The sequence below is a fragment of the Balaenoptera physalus genome, assembly GCF_965194825.1.
Source record: "Balaenoptera physalus genome assembly, chromosome: 14".
NCBI classification, from domain to species: domain Eukaryota; kingdom Metazoa; phylum Chordata; class Mammalia; order Artiodactyla; family Balaenopteridae; genus Balaenoptera; species Balaenoptera physalus.
Window position 1 is genome coordinate 16,011,611 of NC_138893.1, and position 26,978 is coordinate 16,038,588.

The following is a 26,978-nucleotide window of genomic DNA, read 5'->3' on the forward strand; positions in this document are numbered from 1 at the left end:
TAATAGGTATCTGTGCACTTGAAGAAGCAGCCATCTCTTCCAGACTTTATGGGCTGACTTTGGTATAAGGAAAGACCTTCACCTGCAGGCAGGGGCATGCTGGAGTGTGCTGTGATCCCAGCCCTAGCGGTGCAGGGTGCCAAGTGCAGGGTCAGGGGGTGGTCTGGGTGGGAGGGATATTGTGCCATTGGCTCAGGTCACTGAGGGTCACGGCATCAACTGTGTGGTTCCTGGCAAGCACTGTGCGGGCTCTGCAGTGGCTGCAAGGGCTGGTGGGTTCCTCAGCGGCACCTCCAGGTTCAGCTGCTCGGGCACAGGCCAGGAAGCAGTGATGGCCAGAGTTGGAGGTGTTGGAGGTGTGCACACACCTGGCTGCGGAGACCAGCTGCAGGTGCCCGTGTAGTGGCAGGGGCTGGTCGCAGACTCACACGTAGTGGTGGGGAACAGGGCCAGTCGCAAGGGCTTGGGCCAAGCGTGGGCCCAGTGCAGCTGCGGGAGCCCTGGCAGGGGGTGTACTTTCCTAGAGCTGTAGAATCTCCCCACAGGTGTGTACACAACGGCGGAGGCTGGTGACGGGGATCAGCCTGGGGGCGTGCAGGTGCACAGCTGGGAGGGGCTGGCCACATTGCACACCTGGCAACGGGGGTCAGCCGCAGGGCCCTCGGCGGGCATCTCGCGCCTATGTAGCTGCAGAGGCCTGGGCAGGCTGCCAGTGCAGATCCTGGGCCCTGGTGGGGCCGGGGAGGATGGGGAGGGGCTCAGGCAGCAGGTGCCCAGGGACGGGAGTACCCACGGGGTGACAACTACTGAAGGCCGGTGGGCTCCCCTGTGGAGCAGGGCACTACGAACCGTGGTCGTTCCAGCTGCATGGCTTGACACTTGGCTCTACATCTCAGCGTTGCTGGTCTCTAGGTGGGGTGAAACTGAACAGGTCCTGCCCCAAAAGGCTGGGGAAGCTGGTCGCTCACACCAGCCCCTCTTTCCTGGGGAGGAGAACTCTTTCTAGCTGGGGAGTTCCCTCCTGGTGCTGAGCAGTGCTGGCCTCGGGGATGGGACGATGCAGACAAAACGAAGCTGTTCTTCCTTCCCTTTGTGTGCGATGATTTTCAGGTTTTTGTTCCACTGAGCAGCTGAAGTTTCTTAAGTGGACTCCCGAGTTCTCCCAGAGCTGCTTTCCTCTGTGGATAGCTAACTGTTGATCTTTGTTGGGAGGCAGGGGGATGGAGGCCGGGGGGTGATATCATTTGAAAGGGAGCTCTAGGAGTTCTGAAACTCCCTCCCACAAAGGAAGGGACTGAGTAGGATCATATAACCACCTTTCGGGAGATTTTGCAAAACAGGCATCTTGCAGTGGATAGGCTCGATATCCAGGTACTTTAGAAGGACCTGGGGACACAGCTGACTCTGATCATTTGTCCTCTCCACAAGCACTGGAGTCCCTTCTATTTGCCAGGCCCTAGGCACACAGAAGGCAGCCCTTTCCTAGGGAAGTCTCAGCCCAGTAGAGAAGACAAAGACTATCTACGGATCGACGTGACCAATACCAAAAGCAAGGTCAGGACAGCGCAGGACTGGAGCAGCGTGTCTGCACGTGTCAGGAGTGGGAGAGGGTTACTGAAGGCTCCCAGTTGCACCCGTCAGGACAAGGGGGCTGCGGCCTGACAGACCTGGACCGCCTGCAGGGTGCGTTACAGGTGAGGGCAACGAAACAGTCCATGCAAAGGCAGAGAGGCGATGAGAAAGCAAGGGGCATTCAGAGAAACACAAGTGTGTCCTGTAAAAGCACCATTTTCCCCAGGAAATAGGCACAGCATGAGGGCATGTGATAGATGTTTATGGCCTCAGAAACCAACATGGTGACTTTTCTGGAAAGGAGAATGGTGTGGTGGACTTACCCCAAATTAATCACATCACAAATTTTCCTAGTCGATGTAAAATGATTTGACGGCTCCCCACTCAACATACAGAACTTAGCACTCTACTCTCATAGAGAGTTAGTTGGCCCTTAAATATTTAGTGAACATAATTATTTCTATGGCATTTTGGAACGTGACATACTCAGAAATTTAGTGTTTGTTTTCTTAAAATGCTAGTTTTTCTTTAAAATGAAATTTACACATGACAGCAAGAAGTTAAGAGAAAGGAGCTGTCAGAGCACAGGCTTATCTATTTTTCATCCAGTTCCCACAGGTGAAGGACAACATCCTCTAGGATGAAGGAGCATGCTGACATTATTGCAAGCTCGACCCACTTCATACTTGGTTAGCGTTAACTTCCGGAGATGCATGGGTCAAGTTCAATACATCCTTCATGTAGACACGCTGAGATGATTAAATTAGGTGCGCCTCACGTTACTACAGTGGCAAGGGTGATACTGAGACGGTCTAACAACCAGTTTGGCGAGGGGTCCCACCACTCTGAAGCTGTGCTGGCTGTGGGTGGCAGGCTGGCTGCCCCGTGTCCCTGCTGAAGGTACAACTGTCCCCTGGGCTCGGGGACAGAACTTCCAGCACAATTAGCCACGTATTGGGAAATGACCTCCCGTAATACTGGATTAAAGATGTGCATCTTGCTTCTTCAATACATGCCAGAAAGACAACTTTATATAATTGCAAGAAAAAAACCACAGCCATTCTTGGCTTGTAACAGTATCTTTTATGAAGTTCCCAACGGTATGTTGATTATATAAAATTAAAAAAATATATTCTTGTCAGAGATGCATACTGAACTATTTTTGGGTGAAATGACAGATGTTTTGGGTGTTTCCAAATATTACAGCATAAAAAAAGTGGGGCAAAGGTACAATAGATAAGACAAGATTGGCATAATGTGGACAATTGTGGAAGCTAGCTGATACAGTGGTTCTATGTGCTATTTTCTCCATACTTGTGTATGTTCAAAAACTCCCATAAGTCAGTTGCTAACCTTAGAGGGTGATGGCCGACAAATGACTCCTCTTCCTGAAGCTGGCAAGTTGAGTGTTCTCAGATAAATCCCTCTACAGTTCTAAAAGCAACTCCTTAAAGAAGTAAATACAATCAGGACGCAACCAAGCAACAACTGGGATAAACTCAGATTGTTTGTAGGTGCATAGGTAGACTGATTAGTAAAGAGAAATCACTTTACAACTAGCACAAAAAATTACTTTAAACTTCACAGGTGTTTTAAAGTCCCTCTAATTTTCCCCTCCAAAAAAAGCAAAAAAAAAAAAAAAAAAAAAAAAAAATAGGACAAATTTGACTGAAAATGAAGAACCATCTACTGTGTCATGGTATGAATTATAAATCATTTAAATTATTAATTTTAGCATTTTCTTCACTCTGAATAATACTGATCTGCTAGGAATCAATGTTCTTAAAGATTTCAAAAACTCTTACATAAGTCACAAGTAATATGTTTTCAAAAAACCATTATAGTATCCCAAATTGTGATGTTTTCATTTTCACTTAAATGCTGGACTGTGAAAGAATAAATTATAATCTCAAGTCCAGATGGAGTGTAGAATCTTTTTCTAGGAAGACTGAGAAAATGCGTTTCTAGGTATGTAAATTAAGAGCATCCTGAAAACTTAATAAGTTGTGGGAAATACATATATAACATTTGTTACTAGATATATTTGGTCTTTATCTCTGGTTCCCAACACAAAGCTCCTAAAACCCTTAGAATTTCCTGAGTTTTAGGGGTCCCTTGTGAGCAGAGTTTATGCTAATGAACTGACTTCAGGTGTGTCCCCTAGAGAGCCTCAGTGTGGGGCTGGTCACCAGAAAGATCGAAGGAACTTTTAGCTCCACCCACTGGCCTCAGGGAAGGGGGGTGCTGGAGAGCAAGCTCTAGAAAAATTCTTGAACAGCAAGATTAGAGGAGCTTCTGAGCTTCCGGGTTGGTGAACAGGAAGACATCCATGTGCCGCGAGGGTGGTGCACCGCAAACTCCATGGGGACAGACGCTCCTGTGCTCGGTACCCTTCCAGACCTGGCCCTATGTATCTCCTCGTCTGCTGTTCATTTGTATCCTTTAATATCCTTTGCAAAAAACCAGTAATCTCGTAAGGAAACTGTTTCTCTCAGTCCTGTGAGCTGCTCTAGAAGTTAATCAAACCCAAGGAGGGGGTCGTGGGAACCTCAGACTTAGTGCTGACTTAACCTCAGCACTTAACCTGTGCTGGTAGGTCAGAAGCACAGGTAACAACCTGGACCTGTGACTGGCATCTGCAGTGTGTGTCTGGGCGCGGGTGGTGGCGGTGGTGGTGATGCCGGCTCAGCCCTTAACCTGTGGGATCTGATGCCATGTCCGGGTAGACAGGGTCAGAACAGAACCCATCTGGTGTGTGAAGAACCAGAGGATTGGTTGGTGGTGTTGGAAAACACTCCAAGGACCAAATACCACATTTTCTCCCCTCTTCATTTTTCCTAAAGGCCTTTATTAAGAACCACCATGGTTTGGTTCTCCAGCAACTTTTATTGGTCAAGGGATGTGGAATTATACGCAGTACCTGGGGTTTCATTAACAGGCTCACTTATAAATCAACTTAACATTTATCTTATTTAAAAAAAATTTTGCTTTTGAATAAACTGATGTGGTCAAACAGACATGCTCCTACCCCATGCAAAAAGCTGTTCAAAAACGAGCAGCTTGCAAATCCACTGTAAATGAGATACTGAATGAAACATTCTTCTAGCGAGGTCCAAGAAGCAGTTCAGTCTGAGAATTTGCTTCATATTCTGACTTTTCAAAATCAAATATTCAAGACATAAAAGAAGCAAAATTAAAGTACCGAAAACAGCTATATCCTGATATTTTTATCCAAGTCACTTCCCAGAGTTTGTAGTGCTGCTGTGCTCTGTTGGTTAAAACAAAACAACAAAAGCAGTAGGCAGCTTCCAACTTAAAGGTAATGAAATTTACCAGTTTGCAGCTAAAAGTCACAGTGGAAGAACACATATAAGGTGAAGAATGCTTTTAAACCTTTCAGCTTTAAATAGTGCTGTATTTTAACTTTAAAGAAAAGTTCTATTATATATTTTTTACATAAACATTTTAAAATAGTAGAACAAGTCTTTGTAATACAATATATATTAGACTTCAATATAACTCATGTGAATTAAAAACATGTTAACTCGGTAACTGTCATAAGGCAAAAGCTGTACAGAAACTTCTTAGTGGTGTCCCTTTAAAATTAACTTGATTTAGCGGGTTGCCTTAAAATGAACACAAAACAATAGAAGACTAAAAAGGAGGCAGTGATGCTCTAATACTGAATCCCAGAAAAAGCACAGTAGCAAACGATGTGTTTTCTAACAGGAAGACAGGTGGTTCAGCGAACTGGGACCAGGTGAGCAGCCCCTGGTACGTGGTTCATCTGTTGCGCTGAGCAGATGCTGAGAGTAGGTCGGTTGCCTAGGAAGTTTGGTTCAAGGCACCAGCATCTTCAGCACTGATCACAGCGCCTGAGACAGAGCAGGTGCTCAGCTCTACTTCCTGAACTGATCTGATGAAGATGCTTTAGAGTCAACAGGGTGCCGGACAGTGTCAAGTTCATGGAAAAACTCCATTTTTCATTTTATTTTGGTATGTGAGTAACTACTGATCTAGTATTTCGAGTGTGGCTCACATAACACCTTGTGGACTGTGGCAAATGGAATGAACTAAGCACTGCATCGGCGATCGATGCCAGAGTCTCTGAATATCAGGTCATAAACATAACCAACTGTGCAATATAACCGACACAATGATCAAAGCACACCTCACAATGAACAGATTTTAGTTCAGACGATTAAAAAAAAAATAAAGTATTAGACTGCATTTAGTGCAACGCTCTATCAATCATACCATACGTCAGATACCATGCTGTGGAGACGTACTGGACTAGCATATATACAGTACACAGCCAGGATTCAAACCAGGGTCAAAGGGCGAAAATGGAACAGAACATTTTTACATACATGTATACATTTAATGGTCTTGTCCACTGAATTGGATTTATTATACGTTTGCTGTGCCACATCTACGAGCTTGCATAACAACCCAAGTTATTTTTTTTGCACAAAGATCTACTTCCATATAAAGTAGAAAAAGGTGGTGGTTAAAAAAAAAAAAAACTTCTTCAAGCTCCAACAATTGTGTCCCAAATACCACTGTATGAACACCTAAAAAATATTAAGAACAATTTAGAAATATGCATAACTAAAAATGTACAAACAAACATCGATTCAACTCACAAAGGGAACTAGTGAATGAATACTTCCAATTTTTATTTAAACTTACCTAGGCTTATTAGATAATGTGGACTATACAGAAAAAAGAGGAAGCTTTAGAAAGTTAAAATCTCTACTTGCAAATTTTATAAATGAGCCTTAGCTACAGGTACATTCATTTAGACTTCAATGAACCCAGGAAAAGACTTGTCACTGACATAAAGGGAGAAGAACCTCTCACTCAATCACTCCCATCAACTTTCCTTTCTCAGCAAGAGTATAAGGATTTCCCACAAATTTTTCCAGCAGAGTATCTAAGTTTTGTTTTAATTGGTAAGGCTGGGTTTAATCTAGCATTTTGCTATTTGTTTTATATTTTCCCCATCTGCTCTTTACTTCCTTTTTTCCACTTTTCCTGCCTTCTTTTGGATTTATTTAGATTAATTATGTATTTATTCCATTTTAATTCCCATGTTGGCTTATTAGCCAAAACTCTTCATTGTGTTGTTTCAGTGGTTGCTTTAGGATTTTTTTCTTAAGATTTTATTTTTTTAGAGCAGTTTTAGGTTCGAAGCAAAATTGAGGCGGGAAAAGTATGTAGAGTTCCCAAAGCTGCCCTGCCTTCACACATACACAGCCTCCCCCGTTACCAACGTCCCCACCAGATGGTACATTTGTGACAGCTGATGAGCCTACACTGACAATTCGTAACCACCCCAAATCCATAGTTAAATTACAGTTCACTCTTGGTGTTCTATGTTCTAGGGATTTGGACAAATAAATGATGACACATATCCAGCACATGGTATTATACAGAGTATTTTCACTCTCCTAAAAATCCTCTGTGCTCTGCCTATTCATCCCTCCCGTCCCCAGCCCCTGATCTTTATCCTGTCTCCACAGTTTTGCCTTTTCCAGGATGTCACATAGTTGGAATCATGCAGTATGTAGCCTTTTCAGATTGGCTTCTTTGTTTTTTTTTTGGCCGCACCGCATGGCATGTGGGATCTTAGTTCCCCGACCAAGGATTGAACCTGTGCCCCCTGCAGTGGAAGCGTGGAGTCTTAACCACTGCACTGCCAGGGAAATCCCCAGATTGGCCTCTTTCACTTAGTTATATGCCTTGAAGGCTTGACAGCTCATTTCTTTTTAGTGCTGAATAATATTCCATTGTCTGGATGGACTGCAGTTCACCCATTTGCCTTCCGAAGGACATCCTGTTTGCTTGCAAGCTTTGGCAATTATGAATAATGCTGCTATAAACATCCATGTGCAGGGTTTTGTATGGACATAAGTTTTCAACTCCTTTGGCTTAATAGCAAGGAGTGAGACTGCTGGATCATACAGTAAGAGTATGTTTAGTTTCATCTATCTATCTATCTAATGGTTTTACCCGTGTTATACGATTGACAGTTTAAACATTGATTATAAACATGTCTTGCTAATTTATTTATTTATTTATTTTTAAGCATTACTCTTTTTTTTAATTTAATTTTTATTTTTGGCTGTGCTGGGTCTTTGTTGCAGTACGTGGGCTTCTCATTGCAGTGGCTTCTCTTGTTGCGGAGCATGGGCTCTAGGAGAACGGGCTTCGGTAGTTGTAGCATTCGGGCTCAGTAGTTGTGGCACATGGGCTCTAGGCGTGCGGGCTTCAGTAGTTGCAGCACGTGGGCTCAGTAGCTGTGGCTCACGGGCTCTAGAGCACAAGCTCAGTAGTTGTGGCACATGGGCTTAGTTGCTCCACGGCATGTGGGATCTTCCTAGACCAGGGATCGAACCTGTGTTACCTGCACTGGCAGGTGGATTCTTAAGCACTGTGCCACCAGGGAAGTCCTAAGGTTAGTTTTATAAGAAAATGCCAAGCTGTCTTCCAAAGTGGCTGCACCATTTTGCATTCCCACCAGCAATGAACGAGAATTCCTACTGTTCTACGTCCTCACCAGCATTTGGTGTTGTCAGTGTCTTGGATTGTGGCCATTCTAATAGGCTTGTAGTGATATCTCATTGTTTTACTTTGCTTTTTCCTTGATGGCATATGGTATGGCGTATGTTTTCATATACTTATTGCCATCTGGATATCTTCTTTGGTGAGGTGTCTGTTAAGGTCTTTGGCCCGTTTTTCAATTGGGTTGTTTGTTTTCTTACTGTTGCGTTTTAAGAGGTCTTTGTGTATTTGGGATAACAGTCCTTTATCAGGTATGTGTTTCACAAATATTTTCTCCTGGTCTATAGCTTGTCTACTAATTCTCTTGACATTGTCTTTTGCAGAGCAGAAGTTTTTATTTTTCATGAAGTCCAGCTTACCAATTATTTCTTTCATGGATTGTGTCTTTAGCGCTGTGTCTAAAAAGTCATCACCATACCCTAGGTCATCTACATTTTCTTTTATCTTCTCGGAGTTTTATAGTTTTGCATTTTACATTTAGGTCTGTGATCCATTTTGAGTTAATTTTTGTGAAGGGTACAAGGTCTGGTATCTAGATTCATGTTTTTGCATGGATGTCCAGTTGTTCTAGCACCATTTGTTGAAAAGACTATTTTTGCTCCATTGTATTGCCTTTGCTCCTTTATCAAACATCAGTATGTGGGTGTATTTCTGGGCTATTCTGTCCCACTGATCTACTTGTCTATTATTTCACCAATACCATACTGTCTTGACTACTGTGGCTTTATAGTGTTTTGAAGCTGGGTAGTAACAGTCCTTCAACTTTGTTCTTCTCCCTCAATACTGTGTTGGCTATTATGGGTCTTTTGTCTCTTCTCCACATAAACTTCAGAATCAGTTTGGTTTTCCTCATACAGATGTTGTTAGAGTTCTACCTATTTCCTTTTTGGGGGGATGCTAACGGAAATGGTATTGTGTTTTTCATTTCGAATTGCACTTGTTCATTGCTGGCATAGAGAAAAGTGATGGACTTTTGTATATTAACCTTGTATCTTGCAACTGTGCTATATAGAGTTTGTGGAATTTTTGGATTTTCTACACAGATTATCATCAGTCAACAAAGTAAGTTAATTTCTTCCTTCCCAGTCTGTATACCTTTTATTTCCTTTTCTTATTGCATTAGCTAGGACTTCCAGTATGATGGTGACAGGGGACTTCCTTGCCTTGATATTAATAGGAAAGCTTCAACTTTCTCACCATTAAGCAGGATGTTAGCAGTAGGTTTTGGGTAGATTTTCTTTATTAAGTTGAGGAGATTCCCCTCTATTCCTACTTTACTGAGAGCTTTCATTGTGAATGGATATTGGATTTTGTCAAATGATTTTTCTGCATCGCTTGATGAAATCATGTGGTTTTTGTTCCCTGTTGATGTGATGATTACATTAATTGATTTTGGAATGTTGAACCAGCCTTGCATACCTGGGATAAATCCCACTTGGAAGGATGTAATTCTTTTTATACATTGTTGGATTCAATCTAACATTCTGTTGAGAATTTTTGCATCTATGTTCACAGGAGATACTAGTGTGTAGTTTTCTTTTCTTGTAATGTCTTTGTCTGGTTTTGGAATTAGGGTAATGCTGGCCTCACAGAATGAGTTAGGAAGTGTTCGGTCTGCTTTTGTTCTGTGAAAGAGACTGAAGAGAATTGATATAGTTTCTTCCTTAAATGTTTGGTGGAATTCACCAGTGAACCCGTGTGGGCCTGGTGCTTTCTGTTTTGGAAGATTATTAATTATCGGTTCAATTTCTTTAATAGATATGGGCTTATTCAGATTGTGTATTTGTTCTTGTATAAGTTTTGGCAAATTGTGTCTTTGATAGAATTAGTTTATTTCATGTAGGTTATCAAATTTGTGGGCATAGAGTTGTTCACAGTATTCCTTTATTATCCTTTTAATGTCCATAGAATCTGCAGTAATGTCCCCTCTTTCATTTCTGATATTAGTAATTTATGTATATATATATATATAATATATATATATATATATATATATATATATATATATTTTTTTTTTTTTTTTTTCCTTTCCTTAGCCTGGCTAGAGTCACTGATTTTACTGGTCTTTTTCAAGGAACCAGCTTTGGTTTCGTTGATTTTTCTCTATTGATTTCCTGCTCTAATTTTTATTATTTCTTTTCTTCTGCCTACTCTGGCTTTAATTTGCTCTTCTTTTTCTGGTTTTCTATGGTGGACACTTACATGATGGTATTTAGACCTTTCTTCTTTTCTAATATATGCATTCAATGCTATAAATTTCACTCCAAGTACTGTTTGTGTTGAATCTTCCCAAATTTTGATAAGTTGTGTTTTTTCATTTAGTTCAAAATATTCTTAAATTTCTCTTGAGATTTCTTCTTTCGCTCATGTGTTATTTAGAAGTGTGTTGTTTAATCCCCATGTATTTTGGATTTTCCAGCTATCTTTCTGTTACTGATTTCTAGTTTAATTCCACTGTGGTCTGAGAGCAGACACTGGATGATTTCTATTCTTTTAAATGTGATCAGGTGTGTGTTATGGCCCGAGCCTCCACCTCTGAGCCTGCGCAGGGCTCTGGGTAGCAAACCGGGGGCAAGGCCGAGGGCGGCGGGGCCGCCACGACACGGGCACCTACCTGTGCACCCGCGCTGCTTCAGCAGCCACACTCCTGCGCGCTCGGGGCCTGTGCGCGGCGTGGAGACCGCAGCTGTCTCAAGGCAGCATCTCCATACTGAATGCCTGAGCCCATTCTTTCTGGGTCCAGCTCACCTGAGGACCAAGCAAGTCTTTAGAAAAAGTTTTGATGCTTCTGTGATCCCCACAATATATTAAGTGAAAAAAGCAAAGTGCAGAACACTGTGCATATACAACACAATTTTGAATAAAGAGGAAAAAATACACACATTTGCTTGTATGGGCATAAAAACCTCTTTGGACGGATACATAAAGAACTGGTAATAATGGTTGACTTCAAGAAAGAGCTCTAGATAGCTAGGGGACAGGAGATGGGGTAACAGAGGGTGACTCACTGTATCCTCTTCTGCACTTTCTGAATTTGGAATTATGTGAATATATTATGTATACAAAGATTTAATTTAAAATTAAACCACAAAGATACCATTTTTCACTTATGAGACTGGTAAAAACCCACGTATGATAATACACCCTGTGGGTGTGGCTTTAGTGAAATAAACACCTTCATTCACTATAGTGGGATGATAAACTGCTACAACCCCGATGGAGGAATTTGACAGCCTCTACCTAAATTCCAAATGCTTGTGTTCTTTGACGCAGCAAATCCACTTCTGGGAATTTATCCTATACATACACTCACACACATGTGAAATGATATACAAAAGGTTATTTACTGCAACATTTTTTGTTACAGCTAAATACTGGCAACAACTCAAATGTCCAAAGTAGACTGGTTAAATAAATTATGGCAATACACAAAATTGAACACTACACACACACACACACACACACACACACACACACACACACACACTATGTGTGTATATGTACATTAGCATATATATGTATATGGAAGTCTCTAAATACTGATTTGTCATCACTGGTAGGTATAGTAAGTGCAGAGTTCATAGTACGCTAACTTTTGTGTAAAAAGGAGGGGAGAAAATAATGGTTTTTGAACCATACGAATGTACTGCCTCTTTAGAAAACTAAAATTAAAAAGTACTGCTGAAATGGATAAACAACAAGGTCCTACTGTATAGCACAGGGAACTATATTCAATATCCTGTGACAAACCATAATGGAAAAGAATATGAAAAAAAATATATATATATGTATAACTGAATCACTTTGCTGTACAGCAGAAATTAACACAACATTGTAAATCAACTATACTTCAATAAAATCTAAAAGAAAAAAAAGTACTGCTGAAGAATTCTAACATATCCTTATAGTTTTTCATCTGATGTTAACTATGATTTGGATGATCTCAGAAGAAAAAGATCCTGAAAGCTTTATATGAATTAACTCACACACACTGTATTCATGGGTGGATACCAAAGGGGGAAGGTAATCTAAATAAAAGCTCATGTTGAGCTTGCTAATACTCAACATCACACCAATTTTAATGATAACTACTTATGCTCTCGTCTTTAAAAATAACAGTTCTGTACCAGGTTGAGTAACTTTTTGTTGCTGTTTTCAGATCAAAAGACCACAGAAGGGTGAAGCGGCCCTCTTCCTGCTGAGACCAGCCCTCGGTCTGGGACCCCGACGCTCTCCCACTGCCTCACCCGCCCCTACCTTCTCCGTCCGCTCCCCTCCTGCCTTCTCCCCTTTACCTTCCTCTCTCTTCTCTCACGTCATTTACACATGCTAAGACTTCTTCTGTTGCTGAAACCTCTCATTAAATTAACCCTCCTCCAGGGAGGCGCCCAGGCTCTGCTTCCTCACCTCCTCTCTGTGCTCAGCTGCTGTCTTCTCCCTTTGTCATTCTGCTGGTAAAGATGACCAGTGACTTCCTACTGCCCCGCCCCACGGGATACTTTTCAGCTCAAGTCTTAGCTTATGAGACTTTCCCCTGATGCATTTGATAATGAACAACCCTTTGGCTGAACCTCAGCTAAAGTGATACCCACGTTCCCGGGTCTCTTCATATACCTCTGCCTTTTCCCCTCCTTCTCTCGCTCATCCTCTGGTCTCCAGGGCTTCGCTCTGGGCCACTGCTCTGCCCACTCTCCACTGATCGCTGAATGATCTCGTTCCTTCCAGAGCTGCCACTACTCCTACAGACTGATGGCTCCCAAGCAGACACTGCCAGCCAGGAATTCTCCCCACAGCCTCCTGGATGCCTCCTCGTGTTTGTTCCAGTGACGCTGCCCAGGGACCCTCCACAACGGAACCATCCTGCTTCCCTTGAGCCGGCTTACCCTCTGGCTCTGCCATGACCCTCTGGGTCACCGAGTTAGTTACCCGCGGCTGCCCCTCCCTTCCTGACCCCGCCTCTTCAGCCCCTCCCCACAGTCAACGGCCCTGCTCTGCTATTGAGCATCTGAGTCACCACGCCACTGCCAAAACGTTTCTTGGATTCATCTATGTCTCTTCATCATCTCCGCTTCCACATCCTCGATAAAGCTTTAATCAGGCATCTTTTTTCGGATTACTCAAACATGCCTTAGTTGCTATCCTGGCCATCGGCCCTGGGCTCCCTTCAGTATGTCCCTGATGTGACCACCCCCACACACAGGATTTGCCTCCAGCCACAATCTGACCACATCATTCACTGCCCCCGCCCCTGAATGGACACTCACCCCTACCGCAGTGGTCCTCAATCTTGGACGAACGTCAGAATTAATCACACGAGAGAGCTTTTTAAAATCTGATGCTGAGGGCTTAATTCAGCATCTGTAGAGGTGGGTCTCGGAATTCAAATTTTATGCATCCCAGGAGACTCTAGCATACAGGCAGGGTGGAGACTCGGTCACCACAGGGTAACGTTCTAGATCCCGGATCACGATTCCTGGCCTCGCAGCTGCCTCTCCTCAGCCTCCTCTCCTGCCATTCCCCGCTGTGGTCCTTCTGTTCTAGTAACTTCAACTTCTCCCCCAGTCTCCACTCGTGCTGTCCCTGCTGGCCTCCCCTCCTCCCCACTCCCCTGCCCGCCGCCTCCTCCTCACACTTGACAGCCTGAGCTCAGTTGCCACCTCCTCCTGGAAGCCCTTCCTGATATCACCTCCTAAACAGGTAGGTTCTCCTTCTTCGTGTGCCCCAAGATCCTGTGCGCTTCTCAGTTACTGTATCGACCACACCGTATTATAATTATCTTTTGATTGCTTCCCATGAAAGACAGTTTCTTGAGGGCAAGGGTTGTGATTAATATATTTCTGTATCCCAGCACCTGACAAAGAATAGGCATTCAGATATTTCAATGAATCAATTAAAAACTGAATGTCCACATATAATTTTGGTGATATTTAAATAAAAAGTAACTCTAATAAATGACAACTACATATTAGTTTGTCAGCTGCCTAAATTAGGGGTATTGTAAATTTATTTTTACTGAAGCAACAAACACAGCAATGATGAGACAGGTTACTACTGAGGCACGCTCAGTGAGCTTCGGGAGTAAATTCTCCCCAATGCCTGATCTAAACCAGCGGCACCCCGCGAGGTGCCCATAGATCACGTCAAGCCACACGGCTGGTGCCTCTCCACCACACACGACCGCTGGCCCAGCAGAGTCCGAGGTGCTGACGGAGCGCGGACAAAGGTCCGTCCTTCCTGAAGTGATGGCTCCAACAAAGGCTGTGGTTCTAAAAGCAAACACGCCCTGACACCCTGACTCTGTCCCTTGCGTCACTGGGGCCAAGGAGGCCGCTGTGAAGGAGGTGTGGGCTCCCACCTCAGCCGCGGACAAGACCTTCAAGCCCGTGAGTGGCGACTGCAGGTCGGAAGGGGGAGAGAGGCCACTCTCTGACCAAATCACTCCTGGAAGTACTGAAAAGTGACACTATTGAGCTAGAGAGGAAACTATGCTAAAGGAAAGTTTATTAATGGACAGCCTTTTACCTGATTCAATTTTGTTAAGTATTTTTCTCGCACACTGTACAAAGGCCTCTTCCACGTTCTCCCCGGTTAGTGCGCTCGTTTCCAGAAACATCAGCTCTAAAATCGACATCAAACAAAACACGAAACCATATTTAGAAGACAATCACAATTATTCGATTCATAACTGCCGGCTTAGTACACTCTTAGAATAGTAGACGAAAGAGAATTTAGTACTTAAAACCAGGTATTTCTGCAAATATGAAATCAATAAATGTCAAGATACTTTTTTAAATATCAGAAGAAATCTAACTTTTTATGAAAAGTAACTAGTATTTTGTGCTAGCACTTAAATGTGTTGAAGAAACTAAGCAAGCAGGATGCTGGTAAGGAAGCAGGCTGGCTGAAGGCACCCGGCTGTTGATATAAGACAAACTAGCAATTGCCTTTCCAATAGTCTTCACGTCACCACAAATACAACCTACAAGTGCTGACGTTTGGTGTGCCGCCCTGACAGTGAGGGGATCTTACACGAATGAGCCCTCTTCTTCTTCACCAGCTGGTGACTCATGCGGCAGGAGGCTGCTCTCCTTGCTTTTGTGAGCAAACCATAACCTCTCCAGACCCTTGTTTCCTTCCTTGTAAAAATGAGTTTCATTTAAATAACAGATAAATTCCTTTCGAGCTTTAACATTCTAAGCGTGCATATTTCTAAACAGCTTCTTTACAAACTCGTGAAGGCGTATGTTTTTATCGCATGTTTATTTCCTTAGCAGAAAACCTGTTCGTTTGTGAGAGTGTAAGTTGGTCGTCCTGGAGTCCAACTGAAAGTTGATATTAGGATATTTTAGTTATTGATTGCTTCTAAAAATTAAAGTTATTTTAAAATGTCTGAATGCTTCTCATTCAGCTGTCTACAAGCAACTGTTAACTTTATATGTCATCCTTATGTATTCTATATGGAAATTCAGAGAAGTTTCAAAGGCATCTTTAGCCAAATGACTTAAATTTAATGCAAGTGAAATAAAGCCAATTAGTCCAGTATGTCTTCTACTGCTTCCCTTTCTATTTACATCTAATATTTCACTAACTTAGCTTCAAATTACATTTTCTAAAAGATGACATCATCTGATTAGGGCCTTTAAAGATTGTTAATAAATTTCACTTTAAACCAAGACCTGTGATATTCAAAGATCCTAGACTGAAAAGTCACCACAGAATGCTAAGAGATTAGCTTTTATCATCATAGTAACCTTTTTTTTTTTTGGCCACACCACGGGGCATGCGGGATCTTAGTTCCCCGACCGGGGATCGAACCTGCGCCCCCAGGGAAGTACCTCATCATAGTGACCTTCGTAGGCAGAATGCAGTAGGGTGAAACCATGCTCCGTGAGTCTAATGTACAGTAAAGACAATAGGAGGCGCCACGCTTCCTAACTACAGCTGCATCTGAAAGCCCCAGCAGGTGTGACAGGCGAAAGGCCACTTGCCGTTTTCCTGAGCAAAGCGGGAGGCTTCCAGGAAGGTGACCTCCCGATCGGCGTCCAGGTCCTTCTTGTTCCCGCAGAGAATGATGACAATGTTCTGACTCGCCAGCATCCTGGCATCTGTTAACCAATTAGTAAGCGCATTGTAGGTTTCTCGGCTGCGTGATACAAGATTGTGAGAACAGCACAGGTATTTTATAAGGCTAGCAACGCTTTCCAGCCACTCACACCACTCGCAGCGCTTCGGCACACGCAGGGCGATGCCCACAACCTTTACGGCAACGCGGACGACCTGGGTGCCCCAGGTGTACGCCACACCCACAGGGTGCATCTCCTCTCGTTTCCGTGAAAATGAGGCAGCAAGTCAGACAGCTTGCTGCCTGTCGTTTGCCCAAGCAGGGTGCAGTATTTACTGGGCTCTTGGTTCATGCGACACGTGAGCAAGACCTAAGCCTAACTGCTGCCGCTCAATGGATCCGTGTGACACGCTTCACGGGAATTTAACACACTGATTCTCTGTAAGGACTCTGTGACACAGACTCTTATTATCTCCTGTTTCCACAAGAAACCTGAGGCCCAGAGAGACTAAGTTGCCCAAAGTCACACAAGCAGCCAGCGGCAGAGCCGGGACTTCACCAGGTGCATCCACCTTCAGGACTGTTTTCAGCCCTCATCTATCTAAGGATAAAATCCTCGTATATTCTAAGGACTGAGCAAGGAACTGAATTTTAAATTTAATTGTGATACCTGGGTGATAGCTACACGCAGGACAGTGCACTCAGATCCTCATGATGGGCCGAGAGCTCTGTATGAACCAAATCAACCGCCCAACAACCTCACGAGTATTACGTGGTCATGACTCAATGGAACAGACAAGGAAACTAAAGTCCAGACGGCGGAGCACCTCGCCGGAGTACTCACACCGCTGGTGACGGGAACTGGGTTTTGAACCCAGGCCATCCCAGCCTAGAGCCTGTGCTTGATGGAGGTCCGTTACTTCTAATGATTTACCACACGCAAAGCTTCGCTTTGCAAACCTTAAGGAAAGTATCAAAACATCATGTTAAGAAACATAATGACACTGGGGATGCTTATCTATCTGAAGCTTGGGAACACGCTGCTTTACATGGTAAAGTGGTGGAAGGGGCTGCTTCGAAAACCCCCAAGACCCCCAGGGAAAGGGCTGAGGGGCTTCCCGACCCACAGCCCTACCACCGACATGCCCAGCACACCCGCGGGGAGGCTCGGACCTCGGGGAGCACAGGCCGCGGAAGGGTGTCATTACCTGGTGATGTCATAGACGAGCAGCGCCCCTGCCGCGCCCCTGTAGTAGCTTCTCGTCACAGACCTGGAAGAGTGACAGGCTTTCACTTTCCACCACGCGGAGCCCGTACCCCTGAGCACCATCTTCCCACACAAAACACCCATTTTTGCCTTGGAAACCACAACACGGGGACAGAGGTGGCTTTAAAGAGAAATGATTCAAAGTTATCTGAACATGGGCATGAAGGGCTGTCCTGCCTGAAATCGTGTCACAGGAGCGACGGGGAGGTGGGGACACGAGGCTGGGATGAGTGTGGTCCTCCCTGCAGGGCGTGAGGCTGCCCCGCACAACTGAGGGTGCCTTTGAGAACGGCGGGGGAGGGGCAGAAAGGGGGCATCACAGGGTCACAGGGCACGGAGCCCCCGGCAGCCCCTCTGCTTGCCCGGGGCCCGTGCCTTCCTGTGGACGTGAGGCAGCGCGCGGCTGCGCCCCCGACGCCCGGCCGCGCTGCCCGCGCTCGTGCCCCCACGGCCTCACCTGTCTTCAGTGAACCCCCACCCAAGCACCGCTCGCCCGTCCCCACAAGCTCCAGGATTTCTCCTGCAGTAACACACTTCCTCCCCTGCATCTCGACTCTCTCCCCGTGTGGCAGATTTTCCCACTAGCAGAATACAATGTGCTTCTCCGGCACCTCCCGTCCTGGACGAGAACCAGGCTCCCGCTACCGTCCGATCGCGGGCTCCTCCCGCACCCAAACTTCTCAGGAGCTGCTTCGCCAGCACCGCCTCCTCCTGCTCCGTGGACACAGCAGCTCCACCGACCCCGCGGCACCTGCCCTCCCCCGCTGCCTGGACCCCTCCCCCTCCCCCCAGGCCGCAGCCCCACTCCCTCCCAGTCTCCTCTCACACCAGCTACTCTGGACCATTCCTCTGAATCTGCCCCGTTGGTCCTGGAGCTCCTTCCCCAAGGCTGGGTCCTGGGCTCTCTTTTCTACCAACGCTCTCAACTCAGGTTTAATCAGCTCAGACTTCTTCCGTAAGAGCCATGCGCTAGCCCAGCAACTCTGTGTGACCACAATGAACGCGTCACAGTCAACACCTGTCAGGCAGAACTCTTCGGCTCCCGGCCTACAGGCCCCTCCTGGAGGGGGCCCCACCACCCACTCTGTTTACATAGCCAGAAATCTCTCCACCCACTCTGTGCCCATCACAAAGTGATGAGATGCAACGTGTCCCACAGTGGACACATCAGTCAGGACCCGTCTCACCAAGTGGTCAGGTCCTATACCGTGCACGTCTCTACACCTTCACCAGCACCGTCCTGATCCGAACCACCAGCTCTGCCTGGACCCCTGCCACATGCGTCCCCTCTGTCACCTGTGTCCCTCAGTCCATCCTCCAGGTCCTCCTCGAGGCCTACAAGGCCCTGGTGCTCAGGGACTGGGGCCCAAGTTCAACCCCCAGTGGTCAGTGATCTAATCGATCGTGCCTGCAGACTGGAACCTCCCTAAGGACCCCTAAGAAACAGGGCTCAGACAGCTCCCACCTCCCTGTTTCCCAGGCTGGGGCCCCGGTGGCTCCACCTTCCTCTCTTGGTTCCTCCCTTGTGCTGGTGAAGTATATCCTCTTGAAGTTTCTAAGAGAGAATATATGAAAGACAACCTTTGTTCCCCTCCATTTTTCTATAACTGAAGGCATTTTGATTTTATTTCACACTTAATGGATAGTTTGGCTGAGTTTAGAATTTTAGGTTGGAAAAAAATTTTTTCACGTTGGGTTTTGAAGGCAAGGCTTTAATTATCTTCTAGCTTCCAAGCGTTGCTGCTCAATAGTCCAGTGCAATTCTCATTTTCATTTCTTGATATGTGATTTGCTTTCCCCTCTTGGAATCTTTTGGTATCTTCACTTCATCCCTGGTGTTCTGAAATTTTACGTGGCAGACCCTGGTCTGGATTTTCCCCCCTCATCTGTGTTTGGTGTAAGGTGGAATCTTACGGAGTCTCATTCCTCTAGTGGAAACTTTTCTTCAATTGTTTCTTTTACTGTTTCTTCTGTCTTCAGGAAGGCTCAACTGGTCAGGCCTTGAGCTTCCTGGACTAACTCTGTATGATTTTTTATGTTTTCTTCCCTTTCTCATCTAAAGTTTACTGTTTAACTTTCTGGAAGAGCACTACTCCATTTAATATATTATTTTAATTGCTCTTTTTAAATTATAATTTTGTTCTTATTCCCTGAATGCAATATCTACTCTTATTTGTGAGGATACTGTAGTTTAGTTTTTGTCTATTCCCTGAAAGTTTCTATTTTCTTTATTTTGGGCTCTTTCTCTTATCTTAAAAACTTTCATCAAGTGTCTGGTGATTCTTGGTTGATCATTTATATTCAAGAACAAGGAATGCCAAACTCTAAAAGATGCTCTTTATGTGTGGGCTATTCACTGTGAGGCAGCTGGACAGAAATTGGGCTATTTCATTGGTGAAACCAAAATGTTAGTATCTTTAAGCCTTTTCTTTGGGGCTATTTTTCTGCAGATAAGAATCGTTTCTCCTGCCTGAGACATACACACCTGGCTGCCAGCAGCTAAGGAAGAGGTGGGGGAAGAGGGTGAGGGTCAGCAGACTTTCACTTAATTTCTGTCTTTCCAGTCCTTGCCTCACTCATCCCTGCCCTTGGCTGGGCCTCTACTTTTAGTTTTTAGAGGAACCTCCATACTGTTCTCCATAGTGGCTGTATCAACTTACACTCTCACCAACAGCATAGGAGGGGTTCCCTTTTCTCCACACCCTCTACAGCATTTATTTTTTGTGGACTTTTTGATGTTGGCCATTCTGACCAGTGTGAGGTGGTACCTCACTGTAGTTCTGATTTATTTGATTGGGTTGTTTGATTATTTTTGATATTGAGCTGCATGCTGTTTGTATATTTTGGAGATTAATCCTTTGTCAGTTGGTTTATTTGCAAATATTTTCTCCCATTCTGAGGGTTGTCTTTTTGTCTTGTTTATGGTTTCCTTTGCTGCGCAAAAGCTTTTAAGTTTAATTAGGTCCCATTTGTTTAGTTTTGCTTTTATTTTCATTATTCAAGGAGACAGATCAAAATAGATATTGCTGCGATTTATGTCAATGAGCGTTCCGCCTTTGCTTTTCCTGCAGGAGTTTTACAGTACCTGGTCTTACATTTAGGTCTTCAATCCATTTTGAGTTCATTTTTGTGTATGGTGTTAGGGAGTGTTCTAATTTCATTCTTTTACATGTAGCTGTCCAGTTTTCCCAGCACCACTTATCGAAGAGACTGTCTTTTCTCCATTGTATATTCTTGCCTCCTCTGTGGAAGATTAATTGACCATCGGTGTGTGGGTTTATTTCTGGGCTCTCTATTCTGTTCCACTCACCCATATGTCCATTTTTCTGCCAGTACCGCGCTGTTTTTTTTTTTTTTAAATAAGAAAGTCCTTATAAGTCTGTCCAAGGTACTTTCTTTTTTTTAAAAAATAAATTTATATATTTATTTATTTTTGGCTGCGTTGGGTCTTCGTTGCTGCACGTGGGCCTTCTCTAGTTGTGGCAAGCGGGGGCTACTCTTCGTTGTGGTGTGCGGGCTTCTCATTGCAGTGGTTTCTCTTGTGGCAGAACACAGGCTCTAGGCGTGCAGGCTTCAGGAGTTGCAGCACGTGGGCTCAGTAGTTGTGGCTCACAGGCCCTAGAACGCAGGCTCAGTAGTTGGTGGAGCACGGGCTTAGTTGCTCCGCGGCATGGGGGATCTTCCCAGACCAGGGATCGAACCCATGTCCCCCGCATTGGTGGGCAGATTCTTAACCACTGCGCCACCAGGGAAGTCATACCACGATGTTCTGATTACTACAGCTTTATAGTAATATTGTCTGAAGTCTAGTTATGATACTTTTGAAGCACACAATTTTTGAGCATTTAAAATATTATACCTGACTTTAAGTGAAATGCTTGCACTGGGACTGAGTTTTATTTAACTGAATTTTGAAACTGTGAATATCTTGTTCTGTTTGACTTCCTGTATCTATTCAAAAAAACATAACTAAAATATTAATCTACTTTCCTGCTTTAGTAGTTACAGAATATCAAACATGGAACCTATCTGTTGTGGACTTCAGTCATCATTCTAAACGTCGATTATGACTTCAGTGTAATGCAAGTGCTGAGTAGAGAATATTCTGTGGAATGTTTTAATGTAAAGCAAAACCAACCCCCAAAGAGGTTTTAAAAAATTCTCCTTTTAAAGTGAAATATAGAGAAAAATTGTTTGTGCTACTACTTTGCCTTGGTTTTAATCTAAAAGTAAATTGTGGAATATGCAATGCCACGACCTCCTAATGTACCATTAGGTCCCAAAGAATAAATTAGCCTCTAAATTAGGCTGTGTGCACTCGGAAGAGATTCTAATGTATTCTTTCGTAAATCAATGCTGTGTGGAGAAAAACTGACTTTTAGCTTGTCATAAAGCTTCCAGAGGTGAACTTTCTAAAATCTGTGAGGGTGGGGGGAGGGAGGAGGGGACCACGTACATTAAGAGAATATAATTGATTATTTCAAACCCAATTTTCAAGTATTGTTATTAAGTTAGAGAAAAAGCTACCTGAATCGTTCTTGGCCTGCTGTGTCCCATATCTGTAACTTTACATATTTACCACCAACATTTATTATCTTTGAGCCAAATTCCACTCCTATTGTGTGATTTGAGTCATCTTTGACTGAAAAAGAAAAAGAAATTTAATTTTAGAACATTAGGGAAACAGGCTTATAGATTTATACAAGTAACATTAAAATCAAGAGTTCTTTCTGTCAATGGAAAATGTAATTTACTGTCGCCATTCATTTCTCCAACAGTCAGATGATAATAAGCACTCACTGTTTTAAACAGAATATACACAGTTCCTGTTCTCAAAGACACAATAAAGCTTTTTCTCAAAACACCTAAACAAGCCATATATTTAAAGCTGAGGCTTGGTGGCCACGCCATATAAGACCATATCTACCTGACCACCGCTAAGGTTCTCGTGAATGGCAACTGCACAAAATACTGGGTACCATCTTGGAGGGCTTACTGCCCAGTGACAGACTGCAATTTGGCCAACGATAGTTTCAACTATTCGGACAAACATTCTAAAGAAATATAAGTAAAGGGAAGGAAAAGCACCGTAGCCCAAGAAAGAAACTTGATGCTCACCAAAGATTAAGGGAAAAAGAGGAAAAGATAAGAGTAAAAAACTCAGGACAAACACACCCCAAACCAAGACCTCTATGCACATTACAGCTGTTGAGTTTCATGAACTCGAGTATTGTGTATGGCAATCATTTGGAATGAATTTGCTGGAGAAATCAATACTGTCTGAATGGGCAGGGAGGTTGGCAAAGTAAGTAGTTTGCTAAACCCAAATGGAATAAGCTGTCTTATAAAAGAAAATTTCTGTGATGTGAAAGGAAAAGAAAAAACAAATATCCTGGCTACACAGTCCATTGACTGGTTTATATTTTATAACTGTAGGATAAAATTTAATTGTACCAGAAACCAGGGCGCCATCTGACGGCTGTGTTCATTGCTCCCTGGGGGCCTGGGGGAGGAAAGGGTCTGATTCCAGCAGCTTGTCTCAGGCCCAGACAGTGCAGACCGGCGTGGACATCCGCTGGTGTCCAGCTACTGGGCCAGCCTGGCAGGAAAAGCCTTCAAAGGCAGTAACGAAAGGCCAAGGGCATCCTGATTAAGACACAGCTACGAGAGCAATACAGTGAAGCCTCGTTACATCATTACTGTGGTCGTGAGGGGTGAGGGGAGGATGTGAAGGGAGGGTGTCCGCCGAGGCCGGGCACCTGGCCCAGCGTCCCCTCTTCTGAGATGGAACAATGTAAAGTCTGGGTAACTCGTACAGAACCCCAGGCCGCCCAGCGGGTGAACGCCTGTCAAATTCAAGAGGGACTGAGCTACGCTGGGTCCGTGTCACTACATGGAGGTTCCAACAAGCTCCTGGTCGATGGAAATGGAAGCAGCAGAAAACACTTCTAGAATCTTATTCTTCAGAGCTCTTCCCCAGGACACCCTTTGCTGCCTCTGTCTCCACCGCCCGCCACCTAATGCATCTCACGCATTCTTACTTAAGAGGCACTTCATTAAGTGAGATTAATTTTCTGTGTTCGGGCCTTCACCTGACTACCTCTAGATAGACAGGTCATTCTCCACAATTCTTTCCATTACTATATAAGCACGGCTTATTTTAAGGGCCTTTCAAACTTACCGCCTTTTACAGTAGCTTGGAATACAAAATTCAATCTCTCTCACCAACACAGGGCGAGTCAACGGCACAAGATATTTTCTGTGGTCGAAAGGCCTGGGTTTGAGTCTAACATGCACCGTTACTAGGTGACCATCCCGAGTGCACACACCAAGTCCTGTAAACCTCTGTTTATTTACCTGTAAAACAGGACTGACGACAATAGCTGCCTTAAGAACAATACAAGGCCGCTGGGGACCAAATGCTATCTTATCCAAACTGTACAACTAGGGTTCTCGGGCCACTCCTGCCAGGAAATAGAATTCCACAGCACCATACTGTATTTTAGTATCTGGAAAATGTACAGGACAATTCACTACATAATGAACAATGACCTACTACGAAACTGAAACGCTAAATAAAAAATCAGATTACTAAACGTTTAATAACATAAACTTTTTATGTCCTTTAAAAATATTTTTAAACTATGACATTTTCCCTGAAAACATATTCGGAAGTTTTGTCCTAAACAAATCTGCACAAGAGCGTGCCCTCGGGAGAAGACATGCAAGAAGCACCGACCATGTGATGTCACTTACATTTTTTTTCAATAAACTGATGAAGCAAGCAAGACTTGCCGGTTCCTGCGTTCCCAATAACCAAGAATTTAAACAAAAAATCTGAAAAACATAAAGAGACTGTGAAACATAACTTCAGAACAGGTGCTGTGAACTTAGACTACAATCATAAAATTTAATGAAATCTCAGTTAATATAAAAGAAAAAAGAGGTAACTGAATATTTTGTGAAAATGGCAATAAACACACTGACTTACCTTTCCACCTTTTCGATATATGGCTTATATGCTAACCCAGTGCCTTTTCAAACTGCTCTGGGGACAATTTCTTTTGATACTGGAAGTTTGAAAACTCCTCTTGTAATGACTGAAATCTCTTTGCTATTCAAATAAATACACACACAGTGACAAGCAAAAATCGCCTAGAAATTGCAGTTTTTCTGTACAAAAGAAAAAACCTGGTAGACTTATAGGCTTTGAGAAGTCCACTCCTTTCTTCTTTCAAAAACAGGTGTAAGTTCTCCCTGCACTTGCAGACTTCTGTGGCCTTGCCTTTATTCCTGTGTCTGTGACCTTTGGGAAGGCCGGCCTAAGCCCAGGGGTTTGGGTCAGTACTCCGCGTGTGATATTTGTCCCATTCAATATAGAGAGAGCTCTTCACTTCTTCTTTACACAGGGGAACAGATTTAATTTGGGATCCTACTTTCCATAAACTGGAAATAGAGCCTTTCTAGAATGGAGTCTGTGAATCGGAACGATGGGGCATCGGTAGCCTGACACTGACTTGGTGATTCATTTTGATTTTTCTGTTGGCAAAGAACTCTAGTTCTGTTCAGCCTAGCGCTGCAGGCACCAAGCCCCTCTCCACCCTCACACTTTGACCCCGACCCACGTCTGCTGACCCCCGGCTGCCAGGCTCATCCTGTGGCCCTGAAGGGCCTGCTCCACATTCCTGGTTCTGTTGGGGGCACCTCTGAAGGTGTCACCTGCACACTCCTGTTTCAGACCCGATCACGCACTCCCAGCCCTGGCTCCTTCTCCCCCCGCCCACCCAGTGAAGCACAAACGGTCAATTTCTTTGCTGGTGCTTGGTCCAGCCCTGTTCCTAAGAACTACATTCCTTATCACCCAAAGGTCAAGCCTATTCAACCTTTCATGCTTTTCAAATAGTTACAGGCAATTAAACTTGTAGGATAGTGCTATTAACGATTGTTAGCATTAAAAAATGCCTACAGTTTTATGCATCTCACTGCCTGTTTTAAAAGCATGCCACACAAGTGTTCATAACAGCACTAGTCACGGTCGCCAGAAGATGGAAGCAACCCAAATATCCACTGACGGATAAATGATAAACAAAATGTGGTACATACATACATTGGAATATTATTCAGCCTTAAAAAGGAAGGAAATTCTGATACATGTTACAACATGGATGAACTTTGATTGTGCTAAGTGAACTAAGCCAGTCACTAAAGGAGAACTACCACAAGATTCCATTTGTATGAGGTACCCAGCGTGGTCAAACTCACAGAGACAGAAAGTAGAAGGCTGGTTGCGAGGAGGTGGGAGAGGGGAAATGGGGAGTCAGGGTTCAATGGATATGAATATCGGTTTGAGAAGATGAAAAAGTTCTGGAGATGGACGGTGGTGATAATTGTAAAACAGTGTGAATGTACTTAAAGCCACTGAACTGTTGATTTTAAAATGATAAATCTCATGCTATGTATATTTTACCACACATACAAAATAAAATACGCAAGTCTCATCATTGTCATTGAACAGCTTTTACAGCCCAAGAAATTAAGATTGCCAGGTTAAAATGAAAATACTGAAATTTCTCAATCTTGTTCAATATCCTCTTCTATTTAAGAAATAAAGCCCAATACATTACATACATTACATAGGTTGTAAACATTGGAAGATGAGAACCAGGTAAAGATGCTGCCAGTACATAGGCAAAAGTAAGTCTTGAGAGTGAAAATAATTTATATATACAAATGCGAATGTTTCCCATGTTTTATATGCACATAGCAAAAGGAGTTTCACAAATCCATCTAATCCTGAAACAAAAACTCATAGATCTAAGCACAGACTTTGGCTTAATGCTTGTTCCATTATTATTTTCTGCTTTGGAAGTTTTGCTTAAATGGACTCTATTATGGTAATCGCTTTCCAGATTATACCACAACCTCAACAGGTAAAAGGGTAACATATCAACTGACTTGCACCTTGCTGGACAAAAGACAAGTAAGATGTGTAATTTCCATATGTAAAAATATTTAATTCCTCCAAAAAACTCTTCACACTCTGAATCTTGTAGCTCCAAGAGGTAAGTTTTCATACTTAAATAGAAAACCCTTTTTTTGAAAACCCTCTTGGGTTAAACAATTAAAAATGCTGGAAAAAATATATCATATTAAAAAAAAATACACAGCTGACCTTTCAGGAAAGAAAAGGAAATCTCTAGATGCTTGGAACTGGAAAAAGCAGTAGGGGCCCCAGATGGAGGGTTGTCAGTATTGAGTTTTAACATCTGTGGGACAGGATTTTCAAGAGCTTGTGCCCACGTGAAGGAAGGAGTAGAGAGCTGAATCTGAACAAGTGAAGGACAGGCTGGAAAAATCCTCTCACCAGCTCAGGAGGACAAGAAACCTTCTCTGACTCTGCCTGACCTCTCAGCAGGATTAGCAGAAAAACATTACCCTCTGAAGATTTATCATGGGCTGGCTCCACAGGTGAGTGTGAAATTCAAACTTAAAAAACATGTCGACAATGAA

General features: G+C 43.7%; 1 protein-coding gene across 7 annotated transcripts in view; it reads right to left on the reverse strand.

Annotated features, from left to right (window-relative positions):
* RAB4A (RAB4A, member RAS oncogene family) overlaps positions 1–26,978 on the reverse strand; it is a 94,928-nt gene that overhangs the window by 38,397 nt on the left and 29,553 nt on the right. For 5 of the 7 annotated variants that reach the window (XR_014253442.1, XR_014253443.1, XR_014253444.1 and 2 more), the window contains exons 2-7: positions 24,225–24,305; positions 21,996–22,110; positions 17,410–17,472; positions 16,128–16,282; positions 14,662–14,757; positions 10,754–10,887 (exon numbers count right to left, since the gene is read on the reverse strand). Coding sequence is in view for 4 of the 7 variants with exons in the window: in XM_082425023.1 (XP_082281149.1) it covers positions 10,772–10,887; positions 14,662–14,757; positions 16,128–16,282; positions 17,410–17,472; positions 21,996–22,110; positions 24,225–24,305 (626 nt within the window). In the remaining 3 variants the exon portion in view is untranslated. Of the gene's footprint in view, positions 1–4,438; positions 6,147–10,753; positions 10,888–14,661; positions 14,758–16,127; positions 16,283–17,409; positions 17,473–21,995; positions 22,111–24,224; positions 24,306–26,978 lie in introns of those variants that run through there. The other 2 variants (XM_082425021.1, XM_082425024.1) reach the window with 2 other exon arrangements.